Source organism: Eleginops maclovinus, chromosome 23 (assembly GCF_036324505.1).
Source record: "Eleginops maclovinus isolate JMC-PN-2008 ecotype Puerto Natales chromosome 23, JC_Emac_rtc_rv5, whole genome shotgun sequence".
NCBI classification, from domain to species: Eukaryota; Metazoa; Chordata; class Actinopteri; order Perciformes; family Eleginopidae; genus Eleginops; species Eleginops maclovinus.
In genome coordinates, this window is record NC_086371.1 from 16317569 (window position 1) to 16341545 (window position 23977).

At 40.8% G+C, this 23977-nt stretch overlaps 3 protein-coding genes and 1 pseudogene across 11 annotated transcripts; 3 read left to right on the plus strand and 1 right to left on the minus strand.

The window, feature by feature from the left end:
* Window positions 1-868: 868 nt before the first annotated feature.
* Window positions 869-15073, plus strand: ogt.1 (O-linked N-acetylglucosamine (GlcNAc) transferase, tandem duplicate 1). 6 transcript variants are annotated; one of them, XM_063876197.1, is made up of 22 exons: window positions 869-1231; window positions 3150-3330; window positions 4140-4383; window positions 4666-4734; window positions 7876-7992; window positions 8091-8170; window positions 8493-8688; window positions 8805-8945; window positions 9045-9145; window positions 9250-9403; window positions 9822-9923; window positions 10038-10235; window positions 10548-10706; window positions 11188-11277; window positions 11443-11568; window positions 11659-11829; window positions 11924-12040; window positions 12172-12342; window positions 12735-12887; window positions 12987-13239; window positions 13712-13835; window positions 13917-15073. In XM_063876197.1, the coding sequence occupies exons 1-22, from the start codon at window positions 1195-1197 to the stop codon at window positions 14095-14097; spliced, it is 3165 nt and encodes a 1054-aa protein (XP_063732267.1). In that variant the 5' UTR covers window positions 869-1194; the 3' UTR covers window positions 14098-15073. The 6 variants fall into 6 exon arrangements, with proteins under 6 accessions (XP_063732267.1, XP_063732268.1, XP_063732269.1 ...); XM_063876198.1 differs by having other exon boundaries at window positions 10038-10217; XM_063876199.1 differs by having other exon boundaries at window positions 3180-3330.
* A 586-nt stretch (window positions 15074-15659) lies between these two features.
* On the plus strand, window positions 15660-19913 carry gcna (germ cell nuclear acidic peptidase). 4 transcript variants are annotated; one of them, XM_063875914.1, is made up of 13 exons: window positions 15660-15824; window positions 16190-16287; window positions 16558-16750; window positions 16850-16920; window positions 17053-17104; window positions 17262-17328; window positions 17438-17508; window positions 17600-18022; window positions 18122-18287; window positions 18390-18534; window positions 18675-18810; window positions 18963-19167; window positions 19279-19913. In XM_063875914.1, exons 2-13 carry the CDS (start codon window positions 16201-16203, stop codon window positions 19505-19507), a joined length of 1845 nt encoding a protein of 614 aa, XP_063731984.1. In that variant the 5' UTR covers window positions 15660-15824; window positions 16190-16200; the 3' UTR covers window positions 19508-19913. The 4 variants fall into 4 exon arrangements, with proteins under 4 accessions (XP_063731984.1, XP_063731985.1, XP_063731986.1 ...); XM_063875915.1 differs by having other exon boundaries at window positions 15738-15824; window positions 16193-16287; XM_063875916.1 differs by lacking the exon at window positions 15660-15824 and adding an exon at window positions 15846-15974.
* Window positions 19914-20875: 962 nt separating this feature from the next.
* On the plus strand, window positions 20876-21477 carry LOC134860145 (uncharacterized; annotated as a pseudogene).
* Window positions 21478-21571: 94 nt separating this feature from the next.
* cetn2 (centrin, EF-hand protein, 2) lies at window positions 21572-23892 on the minus strand. The gene is made up of 5 exons (XM_063875712.1): window positions 23535-23892; window positions 23171-23335; window positions 22944-23072; window positions 22538-22675; window positions 21572-22366 (listed from the first exon to the last, which is right to left on the minus strand). Exons 1-5 carry the CDS (start codon window positions 23535-23537, stop codon window positions 22277-22279), a joined length of 525 nt encoding a protein of 174 aa, XP_063731782.1. The 5' UTR covers window positions 23538-23892; the 3' UTR covers window positions 21572-22276.
* Between the last annotated feature and the right edge of the window lie 85 nt (window positions 23893-23977).

The following is a 23977-nucleotide window of genomic DNA, read 5'->3' on the forward strand; positions in this document are numbered from 1 at the left end:
AAATTCAATTAAGAAAACAAAAAATGGAAATACTGTAAATGTGTCATTGGAATAACAAAGCTTTAAACAAAAAGCACCACGTTTATCACAATTTTGTTACCAGGACAATATCTATGGAATTATATTTTAGTTATTGAATTTGTCTCGGTTCTGCCTCTTAAAAAATGCATGTTATATGAATTTACACAAAAATGTGCTGTTCCTAATTACAGTGCAGAGTTAATAACTTAACTATCATCCCAAAGCAACATTTTTGCATTTATTTTTGCCTGACGTGGTGAAAATGCAAGGTTAAATCATAGGGTAATATGTTGTCAATTTAAATTCCATTACTTTAATGCGTGCAGTTGTGTGTTTTTTATAGGAAACTCGCTTTTTGCAATATAAATGCAGTTCTATATTAGGCTACAAGACTGATTTTTTATAGTATTTTGACCACATAATTACTTAGTTATGATTATCCTGTTTAATTCCTCAGGTCTGTTAACCTATAGACTGCAGGCTTTGGCACGTCAGCCATATTTAGATGCTATGCCATGTCGTAATCATCGAAAACAAATCAACCCATGAGTCTTTAAAGTGCGGATGATGATGATGATGATGATGATGATGCCTTTTTCTGGAACACCACATATCGCTTACACTCTGTCTCTCACTGCACCAATGTATTCTTCCGCGCTATAGGATGCGTAATCGGGTTTTTTTCAGCCATCAAACGTATAACACAAGGTTTGGAACCCATACTTTAAGCCAACATCCTATAAATTATTATTTTATTCATACGAGGTTTAGAGCAATTTAGATGTCAATTTGCTAGTAATGGCGATGTTTGGATCTATTTTATCTCAAAAACGAGTTCCACCCATATCGCCATTTTATGTTCCATAGCAGCTTTGTTGTGAAGAGATGCCTTCATGAACCATAAAGCAACATTATTTTAATGCCCGTTGAAAATATATAAATTAGCGATCGTAGCGAGATTATTTGTTCTCACCTAGTTTGGGACACGCAAGATCTTGATTCAGCGCTTGTAAGGAATATCATAGGTTAAGTTAGCTTCTTAGCTTGCCTGGCAACGTGTTAGCTTGTCGAAGCCGACAAAAGACGACTGCTCATCGCACACATTTTATTTTAAACTGTAATCTACCAGGAGCCACGTTGACGACCACCGTGCAGGACACGAAGACCGAGGAGATGGCGACCTCAGTGGGAAACGTGGCCGACAGCACAGGTTGGTTGTTTTTGATTTAGCTCACGTTAGCAAGCTTTTACAACGATATTTGGTGTTACAACGTTAGCTACCACCGATTGAGCGGCTCGTATGCAGCTAACATTGAAAACAAATAATATAGCAATGTAAATGGCTTTCACCAATGCATAGGCTGTGTCACATTAGTGGACATGCTGCGAATTGAAAACAAGACCCAGTTCATACCTTTCCTGACAAATAACTGCTTTATGGTCGGGATACTTGTTAAGATAAGTTAGCACAACGAAAGCTAACTAGCATCAGGTTGTACAGAAGAAATCTTTCATTTGTGTTACAAGTATCGATTTTACAACTACTATCATATGTATCAACGTTGTTTCATTGTTGTTACATATTCACAAGGACGTAACAATAAGGTTGTCTTAAAAGGTTTATCATAACGGATTTGCTGTGTGGCTAAGTTAGCTTAGCGTTTTTGCTACCCCCAATGACAGCAAGATGCCCTCGTATTTTGTTTCATACTGAGTGACTGGGTGAAAATGGCGTCCCTGGTTTAAAACGTCAACACGGTTGGTTCTTATAACTGTTATATCTACACTAGCGGCATGGCCACTGAAACAATGAGGATCGTGCAGCTTCCTGCTGTTTTACTGGCAGTGCAGAAATCACTGCTTGGCGCAAATGCCCAAGGTTAATGCTTCCTTTCGCCTTCTAATGATCCTAAAGGTTACGAATGTGTCTTGTATTGATTGTGATTCTTAACCACAACACGCTGACTTGATTTTTGCATTATGAATGGCTGCATTATGTAAAAGAAACTATCCGTCCTTCTTGCATACAAGTATTATGACGTAATAGACGGATGAACCTGATCTAACGTTACTGCGATCTTTTATGCGTGTGGTCGGCCATTATAGCCTCAGTTTGCAGGCGTGCGTATCCACTGTACACCAGTTGGCCTATCTTCGATCCATTAGACTCCTCCACCCGTCTGTTCACTGATAAACATACAGGATGTGGTTTAAGCCACACCCTGCAGAAATTGACCTCGAATGGCACTGTAGGTCTGTGTGAAGTTGGCGGTTTCACCTGTTATGGCACACTGCTTTTTGATAGAATCTGTGAAAAAAGAGAAAAAGTAAAACATCTAAAAATGCGAACCATATACATGTTAAAGAAAAAGATGAATACATACATAATACAAAAATCATCAATATTTATAACCCCAGATTTCTGCTATGTTAGGGCTGTATGATATTGAAACGTCACTTGACAGCTGTACAATCCTGTTTCAACTGATTTTATGAAATATTAAATCCACATTTTTAAAAGAGCTTCTTAATTTATGCCAGTGTATCATTCCCCTCCCTGTTTCTTTTTATTTTTTCACCTCATTCATTTTCATGGTTGTAGAAATATACGTTTTATTTTTTTTAATGGTTGGAAGCCCTTTCTTTCTGATCAATAAAACATATCGGTTAGATAAATAAGTGAACTTGTTTGAAACTATTCACAAACTCAAATGTTTGTCACATTAAAACAGTAACGGTAAAGTGTGTGAAGGAATGAATTTATGTTTTCTTAGAATGTCACGCATTCATATTGGCAGTCTAGGGAAACCTTACATATTTTCATATATATATATATTTAATAAAACAGTTATATTTTAAGTAGCTTTATTAAAAAATTGTTCTTTTTTTAATGCTAATAATGACCCCAAAATTGAAACTTTAATGTAAAGTTCCCTATAACATGTCATGATTATAAAACTTGATCTCAGTACTCCCTTTTCTCCCCCTTAATGAATAGCCATATTTTTTTTCTTTGACAGCATAAGCTTCAAATTCTTTAGTTTTAGTTTTCATTTGTCTGATTTAATTTCCTCCATCATGTCTAACATGTTGTTTTCCCCCCTCCTTGGGATGTGTTGGTGCTCCAGAACCGACAAAACGTATTCTTTCCTTCCAAGGGTTGGCTGAGCTGGCGCACCGGGAGTATCAGTCAGGGGACTTTGAGGCAGCCGAGCGCCACTGCATGCAGCTCTGGAGACAGGAGCCTGATAACACAGGCGTTCTGCTGCTCCTGTCCTCCATCCACTTCCAATGCCGAAGACTCGACAGGTGAGGCGTGGGGGGGCTGACTTAACGCACACAAACCATGTGGCGGGAAGGTGGCAGAGAATAATGGCCCCTCTCTCACTTTCAGTGCACACAGCTTTCCTAGCGAGTCAAATGCTACAACTGAGCGGCCTTCTGGGAATCCTATCGCTCTGTATAAAGCTCACTTTGTCCCCTCCTGAATCTAACACTGTTTCGGTGGTAGCCATACCCTTACTTTGCAGGTGCCATGGTGAAAGTTTCTGGTCTTGAGATTTACAGGTTCTGAATCTTGTTAACACTTTTCTAGTATTTCAATTTGCACAATGCCAGCAGTATACTCCAAAATGATTTCAATGTTGTGGGCATACTACAGTCAGAAACGCACAAAAATTGATTGGAAGCAACTGTGCATTCAAATCTGAATTGAATATGTCACCAAAGAACAACCGTTTGAGTGATCTTTTATTGTTCAATAAAATATATATGCAACAGTAGTTAGTAAAATCTGTGCAATATGCAACCCTTTTCATCTTTATTTGGAGTATACTGCCAGCAGGATAATAACCAAGCCTAATTGACACACAAATAAAGAATTCTCTATGAATGGGAATTGATTAAATGTGTTATATTGTGTCATGTACTAATGTTTTCAATATTTTAGAGATATTAATCTTCATGTGCTGTTAAATTATTTTCCCATTTGCTGGAAAATAAGTTTCTCCTTTCACCTCCTTCCACCTCGCTGCTGCCTCTACACACGGCATTGGGCCAACACTGCCAGCCACTGCCCTCAGGAATGTGACCGTTCTTCATCACTTTTTTCCCTACAGGTCCGCTCATTTCAGCACCTTGGCCATCAAACAGAATCCAATGTTGGCAGAGGCTTACTCCAACCTGGGGAACGTGTACAAGGAGCGTGGTCAGCTGCAGGAGGCCATAGAGCACTATCGCCATGCTCTGAGACTGAAACCAGACTTTATTGATGGATACATCAACTTGGCAGCAGCTCTGGTGGCCGCAGGGGACATGGAGGGAGCAGTGCAGGCTTATGTGTCCGCTCTACAGTACAACCCTGTAAGTGACAGGCCACTCAATGCAATCATTAGAGAATAACCTAACACTCTGCTGAAAAGGAGTCTGTTTCCCCTGTGACCACACCTGTCACTGCTAAACACTGTTTGGTGTGGTCACTAATGTAAATTCACAATAGACACAAAGTCCTGGAGCACATCTGTATTATACTGCAGCAAAGTGAAAAGATAAACCACTTAAGGAAAGAAAAGATTAAATAAATAAAATGGATCTACCATTTTATGTAGCAGAAGATTTTAATGTTTTTTTATTGTATTTTTTTAGGATCTTTATTGCGTGCGCAGTGACTTGGGCAACTTGCTCAAAGCCCTTGGGCGTTTGGAAGAGGCTAAGGTATGTTACAGCGCGTTGGCATTTGTACATAAGTGTTGTTTGTATTTTCTTTTGAATTTTTTTTACGTTTTAGTTTTTTATGTCCTCTTAATATGGCCATGGATATTATTCCTGTTGACTTTTTTAAAAGCCAAATCCAGTCCTTCCTCTTCACCCCCCTGGCCAGTGAAGGACATGGTAGCTTTTGCAGTATGCTTCTCAGCCCTAACTTACTAAAAACCTCTAAAGGTAGAGGACTGATAGGAAAGACCTGTAAGAGGCAACCTTTTTTCTCTAGTCTTTACACATTTTCTGTTGATTACTTTTTAGACAGCTTCATTTACTTTTAAGAATTATATTATAATATCCCTTTTGTCCCTACCCTATATCACTTTCAGTCCCAATGTCTTATACTTTACCCCGACCTTTTACCAGAGGTCAGCCCCTCCCCTTTCAGGAAGAAAGGCTGGAATTTCTAAAGTATGAATCATGCGATCTATTTTGTCATTTTTTAAGCCCATGCATTTTCATATAGATTTTGGAGGGAAAATGCTGGCTCGGTCTTTGAAGAATATATGAACTGATGAGAAGCTAGTTTATCAATGCAGTGCAAAAGATAAGATGGTTCCAACCTAACCACTAAACTCCAATGCCAAACTTTTAAGTTCAGTTTGCTGTCAGTTCAGTTACTGCCGGTGTGGGTTTTTTCCCCCAGTGTAACACTTCCCCTCTGTCGTCAGACTGCTGTTTTTTTTAATAGGGCTCCGTCGGGTGGGTTGGATCTGGAAATATGGAGTTGTCTCAGTGGTTACAGGCCATCTTATTTCGTGCTAGAGGGGGGTAAAGGAGTGGGGAGGAGCATAAGGGAGTTACAAGCTCCCCTGCTCTGTCGCTCCACCCTCCCGCGCGCTTGCTAAGGATTGGTGGAGTGTGCGCGCTGAGAGCTGCCTTCCTGACCATTTAGCCATGCCCAGTCAGTGCTCAAGCACACATGCATTAATTCTTCTTTTGACTATGGTAATAATGGCAACAAATTCAGCTGGCTATCTCTCTGATATCCACTGCTGTTGAATAGTGTGGTAAATTGTGCGGGGCTCAAATCTCAAGTGCCTTAAAATGGTTTAAGTGTTGTCAGGCAGGCAGCTCAAAATCTGCACTCCACCACCTGCGTCAGATGCTGGTTTAGAAAGACAGGAACGCGCAGCAACAGCGATGACTTCTTTATTTCAGAGCTTTGGAGGCTTCTAGATTCCAATAATTACACCACAGACTTTTCTCCCTACCCCATTGGCCAGGATTCAAGAAAGCAGGCCAGGAGAAAGAAATCAAAGATTTGCAAATATTTCATGAAAATGCAAAAAGAATGAGAGAAAATGATTAATACTTCTTCCCTTTTGCTTCAATATGTTATATTATTCCCAAAGAAATGGGATCAGTTCATTTGGGCAAGATCAAGCCAGTAACTGCCCTCCTGTAGTTTTAAGGTGAACCCAAATTGTTGGACAGCTGGAAATCTGACCTGACCTAAATTATACTGATAAACTGGACATATAAAAGCCTTTCTTCCCTCCCCGTTACCCCCAAGCATTTTTTTGTTTTCTTTGAAATGAAACAGTCATTGCATGAATGAAAACAAAGTATAGTCTGTTTTATGTTTGTTGTGATTTCGAAGAACCTATTTTATTTCCATATAAAAAAAAATGTATTGTTTAAATACTTTTACTAACGATCTTGTTTTCTGATTTTGTCTCTTTTGGTTTTTCCACAACTGATATTGTTATTTAGAAGGTTTCAGGTGGGTGACACTATTCCTGCGTAGGTGCCTGGCGGAAAGGAACACTAGGGCAGCCTCAGTCCTCCTCTTCTTCCAGCCAGCTGCGGCCACCACTCTGACAAAGTCCAAAAATATGGTAACGGGTTTGTAACTGACAACAAACGAAAAAACCACCTCACTTCATGCTCCTCTGTCTTGTGGCTTCCTTTGAAGAGCAAAAGAAAAACGTAGCAAAACAAATTACAGTAAGCATTTCTTACAATATGCTATACTAATTACCCAGCTCTGTATTACTTAAAAAGAAACTAGGCTCTGGAAGCAATAATCGTGAAAAACAAGTAAGAACCCTCTAACTCTTACATGTTGTTTATTTTTCCTATTTTGTTTTGTTTTTTCCTTCTTTATTTGGAGTTGCAGCGTTCTGATGATGACGCAGATAATGCGCTGTGAGTCTGCAGTAGCGCAGGGGCCGCGCAGCGATATCCTCCAAGCTACCAAAAAGGCGGAAAGCGCAAGCCCACGATCCAAAACCCCTTACTCCCTTTGGCCTGTTGGTTGCGGACCTCTCCCCACTCCAAACCAGCCTCGCTCCCAAATGCCCCTAAATCTCAGACGTTATTGGCTTTTAAAAAAGTATCTTTTTTACTAATTCAATCTCAAAGGACTTCAAATTGCTCCCCAGCTTACAGTTCAGCCACTGGTTGACCCCTCAATCTCCCCCCCTGAAATTCTGAGATGCTCTGTGGGTGCTGAGTGTGTGCCAGTCTGGTCAGGTGTTCTGCAAGGGGTTGTTGGTCTGTAGCTGGTCATCAGCTAGCGCAGCGAAATGACCTTTGCCACGAGCAAGGTCACGCAAATGGCTTTATGGTGCATTGTGGTGGCGGTGGCAATAGACACACACACCACGCGTTCGCGTTTGTTGCGCTCGCATTACAGGAACCATCACTTGCACGAACTGTCCAGCATCCCAGGTTGTGAGATATGCCCACATTGATATTTATTACTATGGGTTATAATCAGCCTTGATTGTATTAAGGGGACGGCAGAATGATGTGGGGGCCACTACACTTGCTGAGAATGTGGCCATAACTGAAGTATGCGGGCATACGTGTGGGTGTTGGTTGGATCCGCGCAGCGTAGGAAAAAGCAATGCAGCTTAGCGCGGCAGAGTTCAGCGCAAGCGAGCCCATGCTGTAGACTCACTTTTTGCCATGATGGAGAATGGTCACTAATTTTGCTTTCTCTGCCCTTTTTGTTTTTTCTTACTTTTATTCTCAATCTTCTATTTGTTTTTATTTTACAATCCCTTGTCCTCCCTTCTACACACTATACCTCTCCCGTTCTACCTCTTCTCCTCCTGTCCTATGGTTTTCATTATTCCAATGAAGGCATGTTACCTGAAAGCCATTGAGACTCAGCCCAACTTTGCAGTGGCTTGGAGCAACCTGGGCTGCGTGTTCAATGCCCAAGGAGAGATATGGCTGGCCATACATCATTTTGAAAAGGTCAATATCGTAACATTTTGTATCTTTATTCAACCCTATATTCTGCCTTTGTGTATTTCTGTGTTTTCCCATGTTTCAAAGATTGGTTTTTATTTCAGGCAGTGACTCTCGACCCAAATTTCCTTGATGCATACATCAATTTAGGAAATGTTTTGAAGGAAGCCCGCATCTTTGACAGGTGAGCCTTAAAATAGTTAAACGACTGATATTTTGTGTTTTTTAAAAGCACCACCCTATCACACCATGTTTGGAACTTGAGCCAATAATGATCAATTCCATTACCTCTTTCTTCGTTGATCCTATAGCTGTGTTTATAATACTTTTCTTGAGGCAGAGCTGCCATCATGTCAGGGCTGTAACTCAACTGCTGAAACGGTGCTTTTATACAACAATACATTTAACAATAACAATGTGCTCCAATGCTTACAAATGTGTTTATGTGTGAACACAATTTCAGCAAAAGTGATCTCAAGCCTAACTTGTATCTGCATATTATGCAGAGCTGTCGCTGGCTACCTGAGAGCCCTGAGTCTTAGCCCCAACCATGCGGTAGTGCATGGTAACCTGGCCTGTGTCTACTACGAGCAAGGCCTCATTGACCTGGCTATTGACACCTACCGTCGTGCTATTGAACTTCAGCCCCACTTCCCCGATGCCTACTGCAATTTGGCAAATGCCCTGAAGGAGAAAGGCAATGTAAGACAGCGCTTTGTTTCCACTGTCAGCACAACACAAATATCAAAGTTTTGAAAAGTTGTAATTGAGTGAAAGGTAAATTAATTTCTCTTTTACATTGTCAATGTGTTTTCCAGGTGTCTGAAGCAGAAGAGTGCTACAACACAGCCTTGCGTTTGTGTCCGACCCATGCAGACTCTCTTAACAACTTGGCTAATATTAAGCGTGAGCAGGGCAACATTGAGGATGCAGTTCAGCTCTATAGAAAAGCACTAGAGGTAAGCTAAGAGTTAACTCCTCTGTTGTTTAAAGGTCTGTTCAACAAAAACATCATGGTTGCTGTTGCTTTTTGGTAACCCTTTTTGTTTTTTCATCAGGTCTTCCCAGAATTTGCAGCAGCTCACTCTAACCTTGCCAGTGTCCTGCAGCAGCAAGGGAAACTCCAGGAGGCCCTCATGCACTACAAGGAGGCTATCAGGTTTGTAAATCTGTCATTTTAAAAGTAAATGGTCATAAATCCACATTAGATAGGATGTAGTTGTTATACCAAGTGTTAAATACAATTATTTTGATTGGTTTTAGGATCAGCCCCACATTTGCTGATGCCTACTCAAACATGGGCAACACACTGAAGGAGATGCAGGATGTACAGGGAGCGCTGCAATGCTACACCCGTGCCATCCAGATCAACCCAGCCTTTGCTGATGCTCACAGCAACTTGGCCTCTATTCACAAGGTAGGAATGACCTCAACTCCCTTACTGTTTGCAGTTATGATGATTGATTGCTAAGAGTTGTCACATCGCTTTAGGGCTTTACCCAGCTCTACGTTAACCCAACAGATCTATCAGCAATGTAATTCAATCATTTTATCTCAAAAATGCAAATATTTTATTTGTACTTTTCTGTACCAACAGTGGAAATTAGTCTAAAACAGTATACAAAATAATGGTTGCATGCTTGTTACGTTTTATATTTTATCTATAGTACTTCATTTATTAGATCCTGTTTGAGTTGATGAAGATGAGTCTCTGGTTAGGGAAAGGAGACATCACAATTACTGTCTGTTGGTGTGTAGTAGGATATATTGCTAATTTTGGTTTTGCAACTTCATGCATTTTGATCTTGTATGTATTTCTTTCTCCTAATTTATAGGATTCTGGAAACATCCCAGAGGCCATTGCATCTTACCGCACAGCACTGAAACTGAAGCCCGACTTCCCTGATGCATACTGCAACTTGGCACATTGCCTGCAGGTTGGTATATGCCAACGGCTTTGTCAAATATTTACCTGCATTATTTCTTCTTTTAAGCCAATGTGGAAACAGAAGCTCATTTTCTAACTTCTCTGACCCCTGTCACTCTCCCAGATTGTATGTGACTGGACAGACTACGATGAGCGTATGAAGAAGCTCGTTAGCATCGTGGCTGACCAGTTGGATAAGAACCGTCTGCCGTCAGTGCACCCGCACCACAGCATGCTGTATCCACTGTCTCACGGCTTCCGCAAGGCCATCGCTGAACGCCACGGAAACCTTTGCCTGGACAAGGTACACGCACTGATCAAAGCAAGTAAACTTTAATTCTTTTTGGGGGGGGGGGGATGGAAGGTGGCTGGTGATGGCAGTGGCTGTCTGCAGGGATATGGGGAAGGTAAGGGATGGATGGGAAAGTTACTGGATATTTTAAACTTTGTAGAAAAAGACGTGGAAGCTGTTAGAGAATGGGTTGCTTGCAGGGCTTGGATTATTTAAGCCGGGTCTTTAGATGAGTCTGTGGGTCAGCATAAGTCCACCACTGCTACATTGTGTGCAGCTCAGTCAAACTAGAATTGGCTATCCTGCTGGGGGTGTATTTTTACACTATTGCTAATTCCACAGATCAACGCTCTGCACAAACCCTCTTTCGAGCATCCGAAGGATCTGAAGGCCAGCGGCGGGCGTCTGCGAGTGGGCTACGTCAGCTCTGACTTTGGCAACCACCCCACTTCCCATCTGATGCAGTCCATCCCTGGCATGCACAACCCTGAGAAATTTGAGGTAGGGGAACCTTGTTTGTTTTATATCAAGAAATTACAATGTAATGTGTCAAAAATCAAAAGAGGACTCGCTATACGATATATATATATATCGTATAGCGAGTCCTCTTTTATAGATATATATATATATATATTTTTTTTAACAGTGAGATATGGTGAGTATTGCAATAATGTATATTGTGATTTACCTCATTCTACAACCACAAATTAGCCATTTATCAACAATTTATTTTAACTCTAATAAGATGATGTTGTGATTTCTTTTTGTTTTCTTTGAATGACCAACTTCCTGCCAATCTCTCTGATCTAATCAGCAATATCTATGATTTATAGAATAAGAGTGGGCTACACTGTGCTCTATCGATATATTTGATTCCCCTTACCTCTACAATATATGGATTTGACGATGATTTAATGATACCAGGGTTGACTGTTTTTTTAAGTTGATATTAACAGTCTATCTTTTTTTATTCCTCCTCAAGGTGTTCTGCTATGGGCTCAGCCCTGATGATAGCACCAACTTCCGTGTGAAAGTGGTAGCAGAGGCTCATCATTTCACAGACCTCTCACAGGTAACTATATAACCTCTAGATGCCTCCTCATCTCTTTTTGTATATAGTATCTTTTAACATTAACAATGTGATTGTGTATTTATTAATTTTTGCACTCAAGAAATATTCTCATGTGATGACAAAGTCGAAACCAATTTCCCTGAAACTGGTACCTTCTTCCTGCAGATCCCTTGCAATGGAAAGGCAGCTGATCGAATTCACCAGGATGGAGTCCACATTCTGGTCAACATGAACGGGTACACCAAAGGAGCCCGAAATGAGCTGTTTGCCCTCCGCCCTGCCCCTGTTCAGGTGAGCATATTATGGGACCTGATGGCGTGGAGTTGTATTTGAAGTTAAAAAAACTCCATCTTCATAGTCATTTTATTCTGATCTCATCAGACTATGTGGCTGGGTTATCCGGGAACCAGTGGAGCACCCTTCATGGACTACATCATCTCTGACAAGGAGACGTCCCCCTTGGAGGTGGCTGAGCAGTATTCTGAGAAACTGGCCTACATGCCACATACCTTCTTCATCGGGGACCACGCCAACATGTTCCCTCACCTCAAGGTTTGTCCATCCTCACATTTATGCAGTGTGTCAGGAAACACTATCAAAATTAATCCAGGTGATTTTAACATCTATTTTCTTTTTCTACCCACAGAAAAAGGCTGTGATTGATTTTAAATCTAACGGACACATCTTTGACAACCGCATTGTTCTTAATGGTATTGATCTGAAGGCCTACTTGGACAGCCTGCCAGATGTGAAGGTGATAAAGGTGAGAATTTACTCAAGAACCAAGATTTGGATTTCTCCCCCAAAAAATGCTAACATAAACCATGTGGTGAGAAATGTCATTATTTAATGATTTGACACCAAGCATTTCAGTTGAAACTGTTCTGTCACCAGATGAAGTGTGACAACAACCAGGAAGCTTCTGGAGAGACAAATGGACAACTGTCCATGCCTGTCATCCCCATGAACACAGCAGCTGAAGCAATCATCAACATGATCAACCAAGGCCAAATCCAGGTCACAATCAATGGATTCACTGTCAGCAACGGCCTTGCCACCACACAGGTATGTCAACACGCTTATGGGTTAATGCAAATCTTGAGGGGTACACCATTGTTGTTGATTTAATAAAAACCTAAGCAAGAGCAGCCTCTTAATTCAGCCTGCTGCTTTCCAGATCTTTTCAACAGCTGAAGTTGTAGTCTCTGAGACAGTTTGCTTGCAGGTATGATGTTTTCATGAGAGTAAGGTGGAAGCACAGACCTGGGTGAGGGAAATGGTGGCATTATGAATTGGCTGTGAAATGAATGATACTGTATTTGCTTTCCAAACAGCATATTGTCATCAGTAGGTCTATTACCAAGTGGCTGAAAAACGGTCCCACTTGACACATGTTCGCGATAAAAGCGTTTAAGCCTCTCAATGCTCTACAATACTGTTTTGTTCCCCTTTTTTAGATCAACAACAAAGCTGCCACTGGGGAGGAGGTGCCGCGCACAATCGTTGTGACAACCCGCTCACAGTATGGTCTCCCAGAGGACTCCATCGTCTACTGCAACTTCAACCAGCTCTACAAGATTGATCCCCCTACTCTCCAGATGTGGGCTAACGTAAGTTGGATAGACTTGGTTATAGCAACTGCTTTAAGGTGTTCCTTTATAGATCTTACAGTGTTTAAGGTCTGCTTTTAAAACGTTTCACTCCTGCAGATCTTGAAGCGTGTGAGCAACAGTGTGCTGTGGCTTCTTCGCTTCCCTGCTGTCGGCGAGCCCAACATCCAGCAGTACGCCCAGAACATGGGTCTGCCTGCCTCCCGCATCATCTTCTCTCCTGTGGCCCCCAAAGAGGAACATGTGAGAAGGGGCCAGCTGGCTGATGTGTGCCTGGACACTCCTCTGTGCAACGGGCACACCACAGGCATGGATGTTCTCTGGGCTGGAACACCCATGGTCACCATGCCAGGTGAGGAATATAGGGCACCATTGCCTTAAAACGACTGCAACCATTGGCTGTTTATTGATTTCATGTATATCATTTGTTTGCATATTTACATACTTGAGCTGCAAAGATTATTTGATATGTCGGCTATTAAATTGATGGCCATGTATTTTCATACTAATTTGGAGTAATTTTTTAAGAAAGAAGTCAGAATACTCTTGATTACTGCCTATGAAATGTGAAGATTTCCTAGTTTCAAAACTCCACTATATTACACTGAATTTCCTTGGAACTTTGGAAAAAAGTGTAAATCATCTTTGGCTAGGAAACATTAATCAACCTTTTTACGCCATTTTCTGACACTTTATAGCTTTTTATAGAAACGACTTGCAGATGAATCTGGGAAATGTCTTATTTGTTATAGTCAAATAACTGCTAGTTGAAAAACACTTTTGAAGTGCAGGCTGAATTTTAATTGTAAACCTTTTTTGTGAAGGCGAGACCCTTGCCTCCCGTGTGGCTGCCTCACAACTCAGTTGCCTGGGCTGCCCTGAGCTTATAGCCCATAGTCGCCAGGAGTATGAGGACATAGCGGTGAAACTGGGCTCTGACATGGAATAGTAAGTAGCAATTCAATCTGTTCTTTGTCACAAACATTGTTTTTAATAATATGAAATCTGACAAGTATTTTCCTCTTTCAGCCTGAAGATGGTCAGAGCACGTGTTTGGAAGCAGCGAATCTGCAGCCCTCTTTTCAACACCAAGCAGTACACAATGGACCTGGAGAAGCTTTATCTGCAGATGTGGGAGCACTATAGCAATGGCAAAAAGCCAGAACCCCTGGTCAAAATCCATTCAGTAGAGACCAGTGATAATGCCTAAACTGGGAGCATGCTGAATTCTTTTTCCTTGTACCCTTACCATGTCCAGCCCTCCATGTTTTTTTTTTTAACCATTGTCTGCACCCTTGTTTGGAATGGTCAGTCTCCACTCCTGCCCACTCCTTCAATGATTGCTGTCATTCACTTTTAACGGGACTCTTCTTTGTAAAGGAGCCCACAGATGTACACATTTCTTTTCCCATCACATCCGTTGTTTCATCACACATCTGCATTTCCTGAGCCAGATGCAGCCTGAGATTTTTAGGCACCTCTTCTGAGACTCCTGTCCTAAAACACAGTATATTTGATGAGCATGAGAGGATTGTGAATGCCCTGCTACCCCTTCAGTCCTTGGATCAGTGGATTTGTTTTCTCCTGTCGGTGTGAGTACAGGACTAACTGCAGCTTGTGGAGAGAATGCCCAGCCGTCATTACTTGTTGATCTATTTATAAATGGATTAAGAGTGTTGTGTGTTTTTTAAAAGAATAATGTTGCCCCATGGAAATTGTAACTCTGACTTAAGTTTCATCAGCTTTAACATGCAATTATAAAACTTGGATTGCAACTGCTCTTTAGTTCGTCTAAAGTTGTCATTAAATTACTGCATTGAATAGATGTGCTAGTTTTGAGGAATATGGTCCAAACAATGACTTTATCCCCACACAAAAGGCCAACTTTTATTCATTTTGTCAATCAAGGAATATGTTCATTGGCTGTTCTGTTTGATGTCACAATATGTTTAAGATGATTGAACAAAGATGGTCAAAGGAGTTTCAACTCATTGGAAAGAAACCTAAATGTCAGTTTAGATGTCAGAGTTGTTCAAAATTGATATTTTTTTTTAACTCAAACCAGGAACGGCATAGGTAAGTATTTTCTAAGCGGTTTTTGTTTTTGTATTGTCCGTTACTGTATGCTGTCAATGATGCCGCAAGGTTCTAAATATAATATGAAAAATAAAGAGATGGCGAAACTGTACTGTCTGATGTACTCACTTATTTTCTGTGTAAACAACCCTTTTCTTGAACAGACGGCTGGATGGTAACTGTCACATGTGGCAGCATTCTGAAATGACAAACTCATTAACATTTTGCCCTTTTCGCTGCTATATTTCAAGAACATTTTGTCTAATATGCTCTGCCTTAACCTGTTCCTAAACAAGGAACTTCAACTGCCATTACTGTTTGTTTTTTTAAATGTTGGCGAAACAGAAAAAAGGCTACAGATGGAGCATTATTTAATATATTTTACCTATCCAAATCTAGCAAAGCTGTGTTCAAATTGTGCTACGGTTTAAAATTCAGAGCTCCTTTGGTTGTTTAAACTTCATTACACGTTGAAGCACCTAATAGCTTATTGAGTTTATACATTTACACTAAATATTTTAGGAAGTTTGTAAGTTTTTTTTTGTATCAAAATATACCTTTAGAGTTAAAGTGAAATACTGAAAGTGTATAAACCATGACCGTATCTGGTGCAAGTATCTCGTAATTGAAATACACTTGTTTCTTTCTGGCATCTTCTCATTATGGTCTAATGAAAATAATTAAAGCGATTGATGGTGGGCGTGTACAGAATGTCACGTGTCATATGAAGCCCGCTCCGATTGGTTGAATGTGTGCTGACTACCTCCGGTCTTGTATAGCACACAATTTGAATTTTCCTTCGCTTAGCTCCGTCTGCCACCTCTGCCTCTTTTACTTACAACACCAGCGGCGGCGAATTTGGTAATCATATTTTATTGGACTCTATTTTCTTTTACCAATATCATACATTTTCTACCGGAGATTCAAGCTAACTCAGGCGAAATACGGAAACATTACACCACTTTCAGTATCTCGAGTCCAAACAGAATGATAGCTAGCACGTTGCTAACGGTAACGCTAGTGTTTCTAGCTACAGTAATGCATGTCTGAAATGTCTTGTTAATAGATATGTCTTGCATTTAAAACAAGTAGCTGGTTCAATGAAAATCACGTATTAAACATCTCATATAGCCTAAATATGTGGTTTTAATGGGAGCATAGAGGTTTTACGTAGGGCTGGACTTTAAATGATAAATGTGGTGTTGGTTTGTGTACCGTTTTCACAGCAGAGGAAACTATGAATAATGAGACCCGCACATTATTTGAGAGAGTCGCGAAAAAGATGGGATGGGATGATGGAGGACTGGACACAGCAGAAAAAAAGGTTTGTCTTTCTTTATCTTAAAATGTAAATACAAATACATTCAACTAAATGTCAGATCAGCTCACAAAAAAAGCTGTGAATGTGGAGCAGTTGCATTTTGATGAGTTGTTTAAGTAAAACTAAAAGTCATGCCGTATATTAGTTGTTTCCAGCTAATTAAATTAATCTAATAATCATCAGTACTGAAAATAAAAGTTTTTTTCAGCCCTGTTAAAATGTTGTGCATTTGTATTGTTATAATGCCAATCCGCCTGTCTTTGATATTTCTAGCTGATTAGCTCAATTGGCAAAACTCGTCATCCTGCCTTAAGCAGTTTTGGATCTCTGGCTCAAACAGCCTCTCCAGTCCAGCTTGCCCTCAGTGACAGTGAAGATGATCCAGAGAAGGAGAACCAGTTTTGTAAGGGCAACGATTACAGAAACAAATATATGACTGAGTCAAGTGATGACGACTTCGAACAATGTGAGTGGGTTTAACTGGTGACATTTGCATATTGATAATTTGTATGATTCTGTTTGCAAATACACTAATACGTTTATTTGACCTTTTTTTTTGCCTTAGTCCTTGTGGGAAGAGCTACGCCAAAAGCAAAACCGTCCTCACTAAAAGCATGCAGTGCTGCAAAGAAAGAAAGTATGGAAATAGCTGCACTGACACAATTTCATGAAGCAACAGCGCTGTGTCGTTTCTTGTTTCAGTCTCACATGTCTCATCAAAGTTTTCATACTGGTCGTGCAAGGTTCCAAACTATTTTTGTTGTGTTTAGTTCAAATGTTCTCACGGTGAGCTCAGACGATGACGGCGGTTTTGAAACATGTAAGTAGTCTTCTCTGCTTGCTATAGTTGTCTGCTTCTGTAACCCTTGACGATAAATGAAAAGCATTCTTACATCAGTGTTATATCTTATTTATATGTTACATTAGTATTGTCTATTTCATTTTCCTTTCATTTATCCACATTTTGGATAATAAAGTTCTGCAGCGAGTGAAAACCCCAAAAGCCAACCCTAAAAACCTTTCACAGAGTGGGAGTGAAGACAGGTGAGTGTTAAATGCAGTTGCACTTAATCATGTTTTCCTTCTTTGATGCTTTGTCTGTGTATTTCAAATTTGTTTAGAAAAATATATTTTACCTTTTGTCTTTTTTAAGCCTCACAAAGTTCATAGTGGAAGACCTCTCATCAGATGATGACTTTATTCCGACAAAATCATCTGGTAAAGGTAACTTTGAATGAACTTTTCACAACTGACTGTCTTATATTGTAAAGGAAAGCACTACAAAATGTGATGATTTTCGTCCACTGTTTTGCAGTGCCAAAGAGCTATACTCCAGCAGTCCTTCATTCACCAAGGAGGCCGCTGTCTCTGTGTGCCTCTCCCGTCTTTGTGAGTGACAGTGATGATGATGATGATGAAGAAAACATTGTGGTCAAGAGCACTTGGAGGACTCGCCACTCAAAACCTAAGCCCACACCAAAGGCTGACCAGAAAAAAGCTCTGCGGTGGGATGAAAACGACAGTTCGCCATTCCTATCCAACCCTCCCATCCATTCTCCCTTTTTTCTCCTTCCCCACAAAACTCAAACATCACTGGCCTCTCCAAAACGCACTCTCTCAGCCCCTTCAAAGCTGGATGATTCGGCCAGTTCCGAGGAAGAGTTCATATCCCTACTGGATAGACTGAAAAAGAAAAACAAGTTCCCTGGCACTTCCTTCTCTCCAAGAAGCACTAATGGTACAGGTGTAATTTAGATTGTCTCATCTCAACAGTCTCTTGCTTTTCTTTTGATTGTAGTTTTGAGGCTGATATTGATGGTTTTGTTCTTAAATGTAGAATACAACAAAGAACCTCCTGTGCCAGCTCCTCCTTCAAGGGGACTCTCAACACAAGTCTCCAAACCATTAAGGGAAACACCTCTGCAGATAAAGACTCCAGGAAAATCCACCATCTTGAAGCCCACTGTCAGTCAGACTGAGCCCAGGCACGGCCCCATCAGCAGGTACGTCTGTTGACCAGTTTTTATCTTAATTGCCACTCCCTTAATCTGTCTTTCGTAAGCAGGTTATTTTTCATGAGTTAACCCTGTCCTTTCCTCTTCTAGGGTAGCACTGTGCAGGACCCCAGGGTGCTTCTTGCAGTCCTTATCGAACACTGGTTCCAGCTATGGCCGCAATTTTAAGCAGAACAAGGAAGAACTCACCAGTAGACTCTACCTGCTGTACAATTCCAGTGTGTTTGACTCTAAGGTGATTTAAGAACAGTTTTTTTTCACACTTTTAGTAAAAATAAGGAAAGTCATTGTTGCTGCATTATATTTAACATTGTTTAGGTGGCTTCAATAACATGTGCTTTTATATTGTTTTTACCTGTCTGACTTGACTTCTAGCTCCCCGGAAATATGTCAGTGACTTGGAATAAGAAGTTGCGTAAAACTGCCGGTTACTGTATCACGGGGCAGGAGCGAGGTGGAGGGAACCGCTACGCCCGCATTGAACTGTCCGATAAAGTCTGTGACTCTGCAGGTAATGCTTTAGTGAGACCGTTAAAAGCAATCAACTGTAACTTTCTCTAATTGTAAATATGTGATATTATCTTCAATGCACAGTGACATTGTCATGTCTGTTAATATTAGATTAAGTCTCCCCACCACATACTTATTGTTCCGCCCGTCTAGATCGTCTGAGGGACACGCTGATCCATGAGATGTGTCACGCTGCAACCTGGCTGATTAATGGTGTGAGGGACGGGCATGGAAACTTCTGGAAGCTGTATGCTCGCAAGTCCACATTGGCACATCCTGAGCTGCCCATGGTCACTCGCTGCCACAGTTATGACATCAAGTACAAGTTCCAGTACCAGTGCACCCGCTGCCAGAACTTGTACGTGAAAACTGTTTTCGGATTGATTGAAATCATTAACCTCATCACGTTTTGTTTTTTTCACCTTGCATTTCATCTGTTCTTATTTCATTTGACCATGATTCTTCACAGGATCGGACGTCACTCCAAGTCGCTGGACACGCAGAAGTTTGCGTGTGCGCTCTGTTCAGGACAGCTCGTCTTACTGATGCCGGCCAAGCAGCGTGCTCCCACACCTTTTGCCAACTTCGTCAAAGAGAACTACGGGACTGTGCGACAGGACATGAAAGGACAAAGCCATGCCGAAGTGATGCGCAAACTTAGTGTGGACTTTGCTTCTACTAAACTAAATCAGAGCTGAGACATCGATGCTCGTTGTTCTTGAATCTAAAGACTGAGCCTAACAACAACAGGAAGCCTCTCCCAATTCTGAAATACCTCTGTCAACTGGTACTGAGTGAGCAGCTGTGACTATTTATATTTTCTTTTTGTATTTTGTCATTCCTTGTTCAGGAAATCTTCTATTCATCAGCTTGTGGTAAAAGGCTGGAACTGTAAAAACTGAGCCTCAACATTAAGTTTCACAATCGTGTGTGCTGTTCATGTGGATAATGTGTCAAACATGTATGTAATTCATACCTCCTCTTGTCATTGTACGGGGCGGTCAATTAATTTCTTATTGCATTTTTTATAATCGACTAGTTTCATCTTTCTGTTTTTATGAAGTTTATCAATAAAGTTGAAATGTGTAACTGTTCATGAAATGGCCAATTGACATCTTTAAGACATTTTTCCGGACCAAGACCACCAGACTCAGAGACAGTTTTATACCACAGGCTATAAGACTACTGAACTCCTGAGCTGTGTGAATGTCTACTCACATCTGTTTATAGTACACACATACATATATATTATACACATCTGCCATACATATCTGTTTATAGTACACATATCTATATATTGTACATATCTGCCATATACATCTGCTATACATAATATATGCATCTGTCCATACCTCCTCATTCAACAGTGTAAAGTATTTAAATACTTTCAATGTATTCCACATATGTATATATTTCACATCCTCAAATCTGTATTGTTGTTATTGTAAATATTCTTCTCTCTTTTTGCACTACTTTATTTATCTTTTGCACCATGCATGTTGAGTTGTTGGAGGAGCACGCGACATAAGATTTTCATTGCCAACATATACGCTGTATCTGCTGTGCATATGACAAATAAAACCTTGAAACCTTGAAACCTTGAAACCATTTAATATAAGTTTAAGTGTGTATAATGAATCAGCATGTTAAAGGTTTTAGAAGTTCCTTTCACAAACATACATTATTGAAATACCTACATGTATGTGTAGATCCCTGGTTTTATAGTGTTCATAACTACCACGTAGTAGTCAATGGACTTCCTAAATATCTTAAAGAGATCACTCCCAAATCTGTGGAAAAAGAAACCCTAGCTGTTGACACATCACTGTCTGTAATTACTATCCATGAAAATACAAGTGAAATATCCAGGCTAAATTTAGGAACATTTCTGTGTACTGTGCATAGTTAAACAATACCTGGAGGCCCCTTTTTAAAGTGCTGGGATTGATGTTTGTGTGACCTTCATTAATCTCTACTCTGCGGACAGCCTTGCTGTGGCTCACCTGTTTTGAAAACTCCACACGTAACCCTGACAGAAATGAACTGCATCTACTTTATGTATTCACTTTGCTCAGGTGGACCTCTTTCTGAGCACTGCTTTGGCTGTCGACTGCTTTGTAGCTGTCAAGTGGCCCCTGCGCTATGAATTCTTGATGTGTGCTCAAAGGAAGAGAGCGACTGTTGATGGACTTTATCAGCTGTGCCAAGCCCTGTGGCTTAGGTCTCAGTCTCAACACCATCCAGGTCAATTTCACCCTTTCCCGGTGTCGACCTTTCATCTTAACACCCTGCTTGTCCGGGACACCGGCGCTACAGTTGCTGTGTTGGTGCCTCTCTGCTGTCTGACCACTCTGGCATGCTTCTGTCTGCTCTGCTGGAACATGAGCGCAGGAGGGCTCTGCACCAAAAGAGTTTGTGTGACCATGACTCTCCAGACAGCTCAGACTATCGTCTTCTCTGTTCCTGTAGTAATGGACAGCTACCGGTTGGCTTCCTGCATATTGATGCTCTTGACATAGCAACCACCATTATCTACAACCTGGGGGTATCACTCATTCCTCTTATTTATGGTTACCTCTCAAGGGAGTTGCAGCAGATAGCTGCATCAAAATCCTGCGGTGAGGTAGCAGCATCCCCCTGTAATCTACTGAGTAACAGCTGTACATAAATAATGTGAGTTGAAAAAAAAGAGGCAGTTCAAACACTGATAGCTAGAGGAACAATGATGGTATTAATAATGAGAAATAAAAGACAGGACAAACTGCTTCAAGAAATTTATTCTGTACCTTAAACACTTATATTCTGTATGTCTACTCAATAAATTCACTATGAATTTTACAAAACATTTAAGAATACAGATTATTTTTATATATATTTAAGAGTAGTTTGACAGAGATAAACACTTCATGCTACAAGAAAAATACATACACAAACATATTTTAAAGATATTGGGATCCTCCCCATTTTAAGAGGCACAGGCATAAATCCACAGGCAGTACTGAGGTGAGACAGCACTCCCCAATCATCAGTGGTTACAAAAGCAACCACATGAAACAGTGGCGTTACCAGAGTAATGAAGATGGATGAAAGGTAATGTACATGCTGTATGATCAATTAAAGCATAGGAATGTACTGGTTGTCATTGCGTTGACGTAGGCACTGAGAAGTTCTTGCAAATAAACAACCTACATATTACCATTTATGTAATCCATGTTATTCTCATAAAATACAAACAAGAAAGAGAGTGTTCTCATACTGTACAACAAATGTATAGATTATCATGTAACCCCATGTCTTTAAAAACCTCCTTTCACTGCGGTAATGACAGCTAAACCTTTTAATAGTCTCCAGATGAGGACATTTATGGCACAACACAATAGGAGAATGGACATGTAATATATGAGCAGAATTGAATGTGAAAACACTGGTCTCCTTCACTTCACCGACCCTGATGAGGTGCACTTCCTTCAGTACAGACAGGTCTTCTTCATGATGCGCAGGAACTCCTGCTGGTTCACTTCTCCATCTCCATCCCTGTCCGCTTCCTCTATCATTTCCTTCGGACGCACAAAATAAGAGAAGAATGATTAAAAGGAGAGTACAGGAATTCAAATCAAACTATTTTGGTGGCATTTGAAGCAAATGTTGTCTTTACATAAAGCCAAACAAACTTCAGTCATGACCTTTGAGAGTCGAGTTGAGAGCTAATACATAGGCATGTGCTTTACCTGCAGCTCTTCATCTGTGAGGTTCTCTCCCAGCTCTTTAGCTACTCTCTTCAGATTCTTAAACGAGATCCTGCCCGTCTCGTCGTCATCAAACAGGCGGAAAGCTTTAAGGATTTCCTCTTTGGAGTCCTTCTCAGCCTTAAATCAGAGGAAAAGGAATGTGGTTTAGGTTCAAACTGCATTTCTACAAGGGTGTGTAGTCGTACACATCAGATAACCGACAATAAAAATGTAGTACCACTATAGTCATAATCTAAAAGTGACTGATAGGGTGGATTAAAGGTTTTGGCTTCACTGAATAACCGGGTAAAAAATCTGTACACATTTTTAGACCAAACCGGTAACTCAATTTCAAACAAGAGAAAACAAAGTGAATGCATAATAGTATATGTCATGATATTAGTACCATTTTCTGTGTCATTACGAAGAGGAAGTCAACAAAGGATATTTTCCCTGTGCCGTCCTTATCCACATCGCCAATCATCTTCTTGATCTCCTCTTTCTTTGGTTCAAACCCCAGAGCTCTCATTGCAACCTGTCACATGGAGAAAGGTGTGAGAGTGAAGCCCACACATAGAAAACGGTGTTCCTCGACCTGTTGTGTGATTGTGATCAGCGTTACAGCACTTTTACCTTGAGCTCCTTGACATCAATGTATCCGCATCCATCTGTGTCGAACAGCTCAAACGCCTCTCTGATCTCCTGCTTCTGCTCCTCTGTTAGCTCTGGTTTGGGGGTCGTCTTCTTGCGAGGAGGAGGCACGGGACCCTGCAGGGATGGTCTCTTGGCAATGGTCGCCTGATGGGGACACAGGAGAGGAGAAAGAGGAAGACAAATTGTAAAGATAGAAGACACAAGAGCCTATGATAACAACATAATCAGAGACATTCTTGGGTGAAAGTAGGCATTCCACAAACACACAAAGAAATCATAGATGTCCATCACCAGTTAACAACATGAACAAAGATTAAGGTTCTAATGAACATCTTTTACTCACCATCAGGTACTATGTATTTGATTGTCAAAAAGCAAAAGGCAGATCTTATAGGCGATCTATGTTTTTATCTTGGCTATGAAGCCTCCCTATCATTTAGGGAGGAGGTGATGATAAAAACAGGTTTGCAGTACTGGACATCAGTTGCTCGCATTAAACGTTAAAATACTCCGAATGACAGGGAGTGTCTTATTCCTCAAAATCCTCTATTTATTTCGCTGGAACGGCTGTTAAAATGTGCAGAAAATGAACGTTTCTAGCTAACAACACGCACAGGTTCTGCTGTTCAGGAGCTGTCGTCATGGAGCCCAGGCTCTCGATATGTGCACCGTTTGTGCCAGCGGAGAGGACAACGTCTTCATGGCCATTGGGAAACTGATGCAGGTTCACGAAAGGCACGAAAGGGAGTAAAAATCAAACGTATCAGTCGGGCAAAAATGTGATTG

Bases quoted from the DNA above. Each gene is read 5' to 3' on its own strand.
- gcna (XM_063875914.1), top strand. From the start codon at position 16,201: ATGAATAATGAGACCCGCACATTATTTGAGAGAGTCGCGAAAAAGATG. The intron at 17,329-17,437 runs GTGAGTGTTAAA...GTCTTTTTTAAG, and splicing joins CAGAGTGGGAGTGAAGACAG to CCTCACAAAGTTCATAGTGG. The intron at 17,509-17,599 runs GTAACTTTGAAT...ACTGTTTTGCAG, and splicing joins GACAAAATCATCTGGTAAAG to TGCCAAAGAGCTATACTCCA.
- ogt.1 (XM_063876197.1), top strand. From the start codon at position 1,195: ATGGCGACCTCAGTGGGAAACGTGGCCGACAGCACAG. The intron at 4,384-4,665 runs GTAAGTGACAGG...GTATTTTTTTAG, and splicing joins CCGCTCTACAGTACAACCCT to GATCTTTATTGCGTGCGCAG. The intron at 9,404-9,821 runs GTAGGAATGACC...CCTAATTTATAG, and splicing joins ACTTGGCCTCTATTCACAAG to GATTCTGGAAACATCCCAGA.
- cetn2 (XM_063875712.1), bottom strand. The intron at 22,676-22,943 runs GTACTAATATCA...CTCTGATTTAAG, and splicing joins TCGTAATGACACAGAAAATG to GCTGAGAAGGACTCCAAAGA. The intron at 22,367-22,537 runs GTAAAGCACATG...GTGCGTCCGAAG, and splicing joins TCACAGATGAAGAGCTGCAG to GAAATGATAGAGGAAGCGGA.